Source organism: Marmota flaviventris, chromosome 2 (assembly GCF_047511675.1).
Source record: "Marmota flaviventris isolate mMarFla1 chromosome 2, mMarFla1.hap1, whole genome shotgun sequence".
Classification (NCBI taxonomy): Eukaryota; Metazoa; Chordata; class Mammalia; order Rodentia; family Sciuridae; genus Marmota; species Marmota flaviventris.
The window spans coordinates 91,933,116-91,942,533 of NC_092499.1; the positions used below are offsets into that span (position 1 = coordinate 91,933,116).

Genomic DNA, 9,418 nt, shown 5'->3' on the forward strand with positions numbered 1-9,418 from the left:
TTCTTGCCATATCCCTTTCTTGTCTTTCTCTTCCAGGACCAGAAGGAGTTTCAGCTCATTTTCCCATGTAGACGGTCCTTTGTTGAACCCTGACACAAAGGAAAGACCACAGACTCCAATTTTAGATCAAATTAAAGCCAGCTTGTATTTGTCTACACAAAGAGAGCTAATCAGCGACTCTCTCCCCTAATGCGAGCTAGAAACCAGCACCCCCAGCTCTTCAAGAATGAGATTTATAGCACAAAAAGTTGCAAAGGGGGAGGTCTTGAGAACTTACAGATAAGGGGATTTTGACAAGCATAATACAAAGGCAGATAACAGGTTAATGCTCTATGTGGCATGATATTTCAAGGTAGGGAATAAATTCAGATCCCAACATCAGAATTTATGAGGTACCACTGAGGTTTCAGAGAAGGTTGTTATCTGGTTGGGGGAGCCAGGATTTATTATGCTCCACTAAGGTTTTAGAGAGGGTTGTTATCTGGTCAGGGAAAGCCAGGCATGGGTGAGTTCAATTCAAGGCACGGGCAGGAATTCCAAACAAGCTTAGAAATCTCAGTAATTTATAGTAAAACAGAAATTAACTTTTCATGACTTTGTGACAAGATGGCTCCCAATCTTAAGATGGAATTAGGCTGGGTTCATCACTTTCTCTTATGTCTTCCCTCTCTTCTACACCTCCTAGCCTAGTACTAATGGCTAAGGGAACCAAATAAGAATCATCAAGAAGGCAATATATACTACCTTTGAAATATTTCAAAAGCCTGATCCTTATTTACCACCTGATAAGTGTTTATTTTTTCTGTTCTGTATTCTATTCATTCTTTCAATATAGGCACAAATGCCATATTAACTTTGAGGCATTCTTTATCTACTCCAATCAAAACGCATTTTTCTAAGAATCACCTATGTAGTTGTGAAACTACATAGCTTTGCACTCAGCTCTTTATCTGGTTTCTTCTGACTTGAAGACATTCTGTTCTACTAATTGTTCTCCAGTTGCTTTGGTGCATTGGTTTTTGTTAGGTTGTAAGCTTCTTGAGGGTAGAGACCATGTTTCCTCCCACAAGATCTTGCACAGTGTTAAACAGTCCTTAGAAATGGACTGATTGATAACTCTAGGGACAAACTGCTTGGGGAAGGATGTAGACTCTTCCTCCCTATCTTGACATGTCTTGGGTTAACTTATACTTTTATTGTATGTCTCACATTGTGTTAAATGCTCTATTGACATCATTTTATACAATTCTACCATCAACTTATAATGTGGTGTCATTATAGTAACCATTCTACAGATGTGGAAACTGAGATTTTCCAGATATTAAGTAATTTTCCCAAGATCACCTGGAAGAGTAAAATCAGGATTCAAACACAGGTCTGTCTGACTCCAAATTCCATGATCTTAAACTACTACTTGCATGGACACCATTGGTTCAATTGTCCAGGGTGAGCTTTTTCACAGTTCTTTCTCGTCAGGTCTTCAGGATAGTAAAAGTTAGCTCAGGTTACCAGTGACTACAGATTATCTATGCTTCTCAGGTTTATATTTTACTTCTCACCAATCCTGAGTAGCAGTGTTTTCATTCTTCATTTTAATAATATTTTTCCCCTGCAGGTCTCCCCCAAGCTAATTTTGCAGACCATATTTCTCATCTTTTAAGAAAAGGGCATGCAGAATATTACGATATCTTGGTGTCCTAATCTTAATATCTTTAGGTATTTGGAATTATTCTTATCAAGTATAGGCAAGAGAAGGCAATCAGTGGTCGGTGAGGAGATTCATCAACTCTAGGAATTGGCATGCAGATACTGGGCAAACAAGAGTCATGCAAAAGAGCCATCAGCCACTTGATTCTGTCATCCTGAAGTTAATGTTCTTTGTGTTTGTGGGAGAAAATTTTATTCATAGTTTGGAAAAAGGGAAATAATGTGACCCCAATCTGATCAGAAAATCCTAGAAAATGTTTTTAAATAGTAGATCTTGCTTTTTCTAGCATTTCTACCATAAGCACTATGACTTATACAATAGATAAGAGCTATTAGGGCTTTTAAATGAACTGTTAGATAGCACATAGCAGGATACAGAAATTTCAAGTTGCTGTGTTTTCTAGCTGAACCTATGTCATTGAACTGACACTGGTGTGAGTCCAGGGGCTCAGCTGAAACCTTAACTGGAAAAAAAAATTAAAGGAAACTGGACTAGAGTGTAATTTACATTTTCAAGTCACAGTGGGGTGGACCTTCTTTCTTATAAAAATGTGATTCATATTCTGGCATTCTAAAACAATGCAAAAAAAAAAAAAAAAAACCAGGGAGGAAGAACATTGTCAGTAAAGGAATGGAAGCATGAAACAGGGCGGAGTACATCAGTAAGTAGGTATAGTGTCATAAAAATAGGATGCCAAATGAGGGGAGATGGTGTGCGGAGAGACTGATTACAAGGGATAAGCTTGTGAGATGGTGAATATGTGGTTATTTACCTCTATCTCTATCCACCAGATATCTATATCTATCCACCAGATTAAGGAGGAGGCAAAGGAAGAAGCAGAACTAAGCATGGGATTCCTAAAAGCTGGTATGTATTATCACATCTATGTTTCAAAGCTTTCTCTGCTGCTACTCTCCCCTTTCCCAGGAAGGCAGTGGCATGGGATTTACTATATTGAGGGGGTAAGAAAGGTCTGGCTTTAACAAGTGAGACACCCTTGTTCAGTTCAAGTACTTATAGAGTGCTAGGTATTGGGAATACAAAGATGAATAAGATACTACCCCTCTATTGTCTTACATAACAAATAGGAATAAAAAAATTAATTAATCGAAAGAAAGGAAAAAGAAAAAGATACTACCCCTGACCCCAAGGAACTTCAATATGGAGAAAACATGTTAAAAAAAAACCAGATTATAACACAAATGAAAAATTCAGTATGGATATTTACAAGGTGCTACGGCAATACAAAAGGGCAGCATGTTTAAGCCTGAAACAGGGGAGGATTAGAATCAGGGAATACTTTGCAAAGAAGCTTTGAACATCAAGTAGGAGTTGTGTGAACATGGTTAGGACAGCATGGAAGTGGGATTATAGGGGCAGAATTAAGAGTCCAGGGAGGAAGAACATTGTCAGTAAAGGAATGGAAGCATGAAACAGGGCTGAGTACATCAGGAAGTAGGTATAGTGTCATGTAAATAGGATGCAGAAGGAGGGGAGATGGTGTGCGGAGAGACTGATTGCAAGGGATAAGCTTGTGAGACAGTGAATATCCAATTCTAGTTTCTGGAAAAAAAGCTGCTAATAAAGAATTACACAGTACATAAGATAAAATATAGAAAAAATGAAATCAGAAAAAGACAAGACAATGGGTCTGAATAAAAGTGGTTCAAAGAGCCAAGAGCCAGACTTGGGCTGTGAGGATTTGGTTCTCCTGTTCCTCAAGCCACAGTGTGTGTTTCCAATTCAGCCATTTCCCACTCCTAAGTTTGATTTGGATATTTATAGAAGGAAATGGAAAAGGTGACTGAATGCAGAGGACAAGAAAAAAGGCTATAGAATAGGTATTTAAGTACTTGGGTCTTCATTTGCATGTTTTATAAACATCCAACATACACAACCTTCGGATCTCCTTCCACACAAATCTGTGATATAGAAAGCCTCTTCATCTGGGTTGTCTTTGAATGACAATTGTGTGTCAATGTATGTTCAAATTGATAATTATGTGTCAAAGTGATAATTGTGTGTTGATGTAGATTCAGTGTAGCAAAAATGACCAGATGAGAGGTGTTGACAGTGGAGGAAGCTATGCATGCCAGAAGGGGGTGGATGGGAAACTTCTGTTCCTTCCTTTCAGTTCTGCTGTGAACCTAAAACCACTCTAAAAACTAAAGTCTGTTAAAAAAAAAAAAAAAAAAAAAAGTCAAATGGTATCACCCAATGCCCTGCACAACTCCCCTTTTTCAGCCAGATTAAAATCTGAAATTCTTTATGAATGGCTTCAGAAGCTTTGCTCCAGCTATTCCGTTTGTCTAAAATACTCTTTCCTAGTAATCTACTCAGCTAACTCCCTCAGCTTCTCAAGTCTTTGCTAAAATTTCACTTCACCAAGAGAGGGACCCTATTTACCTTAGTTAATATTGTAACACACTACCTCTACCCATATGAGCCCCTGATATCCCCCTTACCCTATTTTACTTTTTTCCCAAAGTCCTTATCACTTCTAATATAATATTCAATGTGCTTATTAGTTTTATTGTTTAATTTCTTGTCTGCCCCCATAGGGTGTAAATTCCACAAGGGATTATTTTTGGTTCACTGATATAGCTGCTTAGAACACTTAAGTGTTGAACAGATGAATGATCAAATATCTTCAGTTGAAAGTTTCACTTTCCTGTATTCAAATCCCCCCCAACCCCTGCCTTTTTTTTTTTTTTGGTACTGGGGATTGAATCCTGGGGTGCTTTACCACTGAGCTACATCCCCAGTTCTTTTTATTTTGAGACAAGTTCTCAATAAATTGTTGATGATCTTGCTAAATTACCAAGATTGGCCTTGAATTTGGGATTCTCCTGCCTCAGTCTCCCAAATTGCTGGGATTAAAGGCATGTACCAACCAAATTTTTCATTTTTAAAAAATATTTTTTTAGTTGTAGATGGATACCATAACTTTATTTTATTTATTTTCTTTTTATTATTATTATTTGTTTTAATTAGTTACACATGACAGTATAGTGATCTTGACGTATCATACATTTGAATCAAATGGGGTATAATTACTCCTTTTTCTGAGTGTACAGGTTGCTGAATCACATTGGTCGTACAGTCACGTATATACATACAGCAATAGTACTGTCTATTTTATTCTGCTGTCCTTCCTATGCCCCCTCCCCTCCCCTCCCCTCACTTCTCTCTACCCAATCTAATGTGACACACTTCTTTTTTTTTTTTTCCTTCACATCGTCATACATGTAATCTGTATAATGATGAGGGTCTCCTTCCATCTTCCGTGCAATTCCCATTCTCCCTTCCTTTCCCTCCCTTTTCCTCCTTTTACCTCTCTTTCCTATCTAGAGATAATTTTCTTCTCATGCTCTTCCTCCCTACCCCATTTTGAGTCACCTCCCTTATATCAGAGAAGACATTCGACATTTGTTTTTTTGGGATTGGCTAACTTCACTTAGCATAATCTGCTCCAATGCCATCCATTTCCCTGTAAATGCCATGATCTTGTTATTTTTTTAGTGCTGAGTAATAACTCAATCAACAAATGGGCCAAGGACCTGAACATCTCTAGCAATCAGAGAAATGCAAATTAAAACTACTCTAAGATACCATCTCACTCCAGGAAGAATGGCAGCCATTATGAAGTCAAACAACAAGTGCTGGCAAGGATGTGGGAAAAAGGTACACTCATACATTGCTGGTGGGACTGCAAATTGGTACAGCCAATTTGGAAAGCAATATGGAGATTCCTTGGAAAACTGGGAATGGAACCACCATTTGACCCAGCTATTCCTCTTCTAGGACTATACTCAAAAGACCTAAAAACGACATACTACAGGGACCAGCCACATCAATGTTTATAGCAGCACAATTCACAATAGCTAGACTGTGGAGCCAACCTAGATATCCTTCAATGGATGAATGGATTAAAAAAAAAGTGGCATTTATTTATTTTTATGTGGTGCTGGGATCAAACCCAGTGCCTCACGCATGCTCGGCAAGTGCTCTACCATTGAGCCACAAGCCCACCTCAAATTTCTCATTTTTATTATATGGCAGAAGCTAGTATTGAGAAACTGAGAAATAAGTCCAATGCACTTTAATTCCTTCACTGAATGACAAAGAAAAACAAAAATCTCCCTAGGGCATAACCTTGGAGAGGGGAGACAGCTCTGTGAACTTTTCTTCTAAGAAGACCCTAAGGAAGGGGCTGGGGATGTGGCTCAAGCGGTAGCACGCTCGCCTGGCATGTGTGCGGCCCGGGTTCGATCCTCAGCACCACATACAAAACAATGATGTTGTGTCTGCCGATAATTAAAAAATAAATATTAAAATTCTCTCTCTCCCTCTCTCTTAAAAAAAAAAAAAAAGACCCTAAGGAAGAGAGGAATTATGAAGATGACACATGTTGTGTCAATCTGAATTTGATTAAATAGCTACATGTTACTAATAGCTACTATATTGGACAGTGTAGCTCAGATCTAACAAAGAGCCATTACAATTCCTAAGCCTGAAGAGGTTAAGGAAAATGATCAACTTCTGACATTTGTAGCAATACATAATTAGAGCACTGTCTTACAGCACGGGACTATAGTATGATAAAATTTTAGCCTTTTAAGAATGTTGCTACCACCAATCTGCAGAGTGGCAGGGGAAGGGCTGGGAATACCTGATTCAGTCTTTCTGCCCCTATTCCCCTCTTTTAGTGTCTCTGACTAACAGGAATCAATAAAAAAAACTCGAGGACAAGAGAATTGATTGATGCAGTCCATCAAGGTAAAGTGGACACAGAACATAGGGATGGATAGTGTAAGGTAGAGTAGATCTGGAATAAAACATTATTATACCATGTACAATATGAATTGAGGCATCAAATATCTGGTTTATTGGCACTTATAAATCTAAATAAATATAAAACAAGTAGCAAAAAATAATCAAAACATGGTTTTCAATAGTCATACAACATTTCTTGTTAAAGCTGAATTGAGTGGCACTTAAAAGCACAATACCTTAATCAAACTTTGTGTTCACTTAGATTTTATACACAAAGAATTAGGTTAATACCATGTTCTCCATATTCATCTGACTATATTCAACTTGTATTCTTACCAAGAATCTGTGTGCAACTTTTTCTAAGGTACATTCTCAAGTCACAAAGCCTAGGTATAGGAAATTTTGTATTTATCTTAGTATAAAAGCCACTGTAAGTCAATAAATGGCTAAACTAAGATTTGAAGATTGGTAGAAGTTCAATAAACTGGACATGAATGCAAAGGCCCTTACTCTGGGACTGTATAGTTGATATATATATTTGTGTATCTGTCTGATTGTTGGTATGTATCTTAATACCCTTTTTCACTTTCTTCACTTAAGAGGGCTAAGGAGGAAAACAAAGAGGAAGGAGGAAGGAGTAGCAACATCTATAGCCAGATTCAAGTCTAATTTGTAGAAACCTATATTGTCTACTTTAGTGGGTCATGAATAGATTAAGAGTTCATAGTCTTTACTGCCCAACACTTAAGGAAGAAAGATCTAATGTCACTGTATGGGGGTTGAAATAAGTACCAAAGGAAAAGCAATTACCCCCACCTCCAAGGAGCAAGAGCTGTTGCTCTTCAGGAAGGAGGATGCTAGTATGGTTGTGTAACATTAATGGCCGTGGCACACATGTTGTGTCAATCTGATACTCAGAGCTCAATCCTGTAGTCAAATTGATAACAGTCACTCCGGGAACTAAGGAAGAATGAATCCAGACCCCTCCTACCAGTAGAAGCTTTTCATTGAGTACATGAGCTGTGTGGGAGTACCTTGGGGTAATAGGAGGCTGGATATCTATTGATTCCCAGAAAAATCCACAAGAGATTGGCCTCAGAAAGAGTACAGAGTTCAATGGCTCCTCAGAAGCCCCAAGACCTCCAGCAATAAGGGCTCCCCCTTGCCAACTGCAGGCACTGTGGGAATGCCTAGCTTCAGGTGCTTCCCCTTCCACTGGGATCTTGACCGGAGCAATTGTCCCTACATGCAAGAAATGCCAGTCACTTAGTACAGGTTCTAGCACACTTCGACCCCCATATACAAACAAATATTTCTGATTCTTATAGGACACTTCAGTTGTTGAATGCCGCCAACAAGACAAAGTGAAATTTCCTGGACCAGCCCTTGTTACTGTCACATTCAGGCTCTCAGTGCTATTATCTTCATTTTTAAATAAATGAATCTGTAGAGGGCTCAAGGCTGGATTTACTGGGGACAGTCTCCCTCCCAGAACCAAAACCTGAGTATCTGAAAGTCTTGTCATGGTGTGATAAAGACGTCCATCCCACTGGGTTCCCGTCCCCCAACTGTCTATATGGAAGCCTTTCCATTCAGAGTCACTATTTCTTGACAGCAAGTGAAACTTGTTCACTCTGCAGTGCCGCCTCTCCTGTTCTCCAAATCCTCCTGCACTGAGAATAATGCCAGGGCTCAGGAGGACAGAGGCATGGCCGAATGTTTTAAGGGTTGAGCCCTGATTGTCACTAGTGACTATTCTGGCATCCAAGACTCCTGAAGGTGAAGCAGGATCTACTCGAGGAAATACCTCTGCAGGTGGAAACACCAGAGTCTGGGGCAGGGTGTCTCCCCTAGAGGCTGCCAAAACGAAGTAGTGGGCACACTTAAGATGCCACTCCTCAAACTCATCAAAGGGTTCAAGATTTTCTATCCGCCAGCGTTCCTCTGCAGGGAGAAAGCAGTGATAGAATTCATTCATGTCCATGGCACTACAGGCAGTCCAGCCAGCTTGAAGGAAGCGGCACCGCTGGGCCTCCACGTCTGGAAAGCTGTCCAGGCCATGAAGGGGAGAATTCAGCTGCTGAAAGTGTTGCAGCATGAACTGCCCAAATGCATCTTGAGGCTTCATTTGCTCATAGACCACAAAAAGGGCATCAGGAAATCGCCGGGCTGCCCAGGCAATGAGGGAGGCAGCACTAACCGGCTCGAGGTAAGTCAGCACCGCCTCGGCCAGGAGCAGAGTGGGTGTGGTCACGTCCAAGCCCGCGGAGGCCAGGGCCTCATCCAATTCCTGGAGCTGCCTTAGGTCCAAGCCCAGAATGTGGTAGTCCAAGCTCTCAAAGCACAGAACGGACGCGGCACTGCCCCTCTGGAAAGGCCCAGTTAACGCGCGCAGTTCCGGTGTCTCTGCAATTCTCTCGGCTTTGCGCCGCGCCACATCCGGGAAATCCACTTCCCACACTGCAGCCCTGGCCAGGAGGCCATCAGTTTTGAGGCAGAAGTACAGCGAGTCAGAACCCGCGCCCAAAGACAAGATCTGCGAGCGAGGCGCCTCAGGGCACGCGCGCGCTTGCCTCAGGAAGGCGTGCACACAGTGCCGCACAGCGCGCGCACGGACGTAGTAACCTCTGTGAATAAGCGGCGCGCGGCGCGCGGTCCCCGGAACCAACAGCGCGACGAAGGCGTCCTGCACGTACCCACGCGCGGCTAGGGAACTCTTGCTGAGAGCGCTGCTGTCATTGGTACTCTGTACTGCTCCTGCCCGCCGCTCCCGGCTCCGCGGGCCCATGGTCAGGAGAAACTCAGGAACGGCTTCCGTCACACTAGTGAACCGCTCCGCTGTTCTTTAGTTACAGATCTCACGCCCCTCGGTACCGAAAACTACCCCTCCTCTAGGTCACCCCCTCATGTACGAGTTACGTCACTTCCGGGAAG

At 41.3% G+C, this 9,418-nt stretch overlaps 1 protein-coding gene across 1 annotated transcript; it reads right to left on the reverse strand.

Annotated features, from left to right (window-relative positions):
- Positions 1-6,297: 6,297 nt before the first annotated feature.
- On the reverse strand, positions 6,298-9,375 carry Lcmt2 (leucine carboxyl methyltransferase 2). Its single transcript, XM_027926009.2, has one exon. It carries the CDS (start codon positions 9,270-9,272, stop codon positions 7,215-7,217), a length of 2,058 nt encoding a protein of 685 aa, XP_027781810.2. The 5' UTR covers positions 9,273-9,375; the 3' UTR covers positions 6,298-7,214.
- Positions 9,376-9,418: the final 43 nt, after the last annotated feature.

Coding starts and splice junctions, on each gene's coding strand:
- Lcmt2 (XM_027926009.2), bottom strand. CDS start 9,272: ATGGGCCCGCGGAGCCGGGAGCGGCGGGCAGGAGCAGTACAGAGTACC.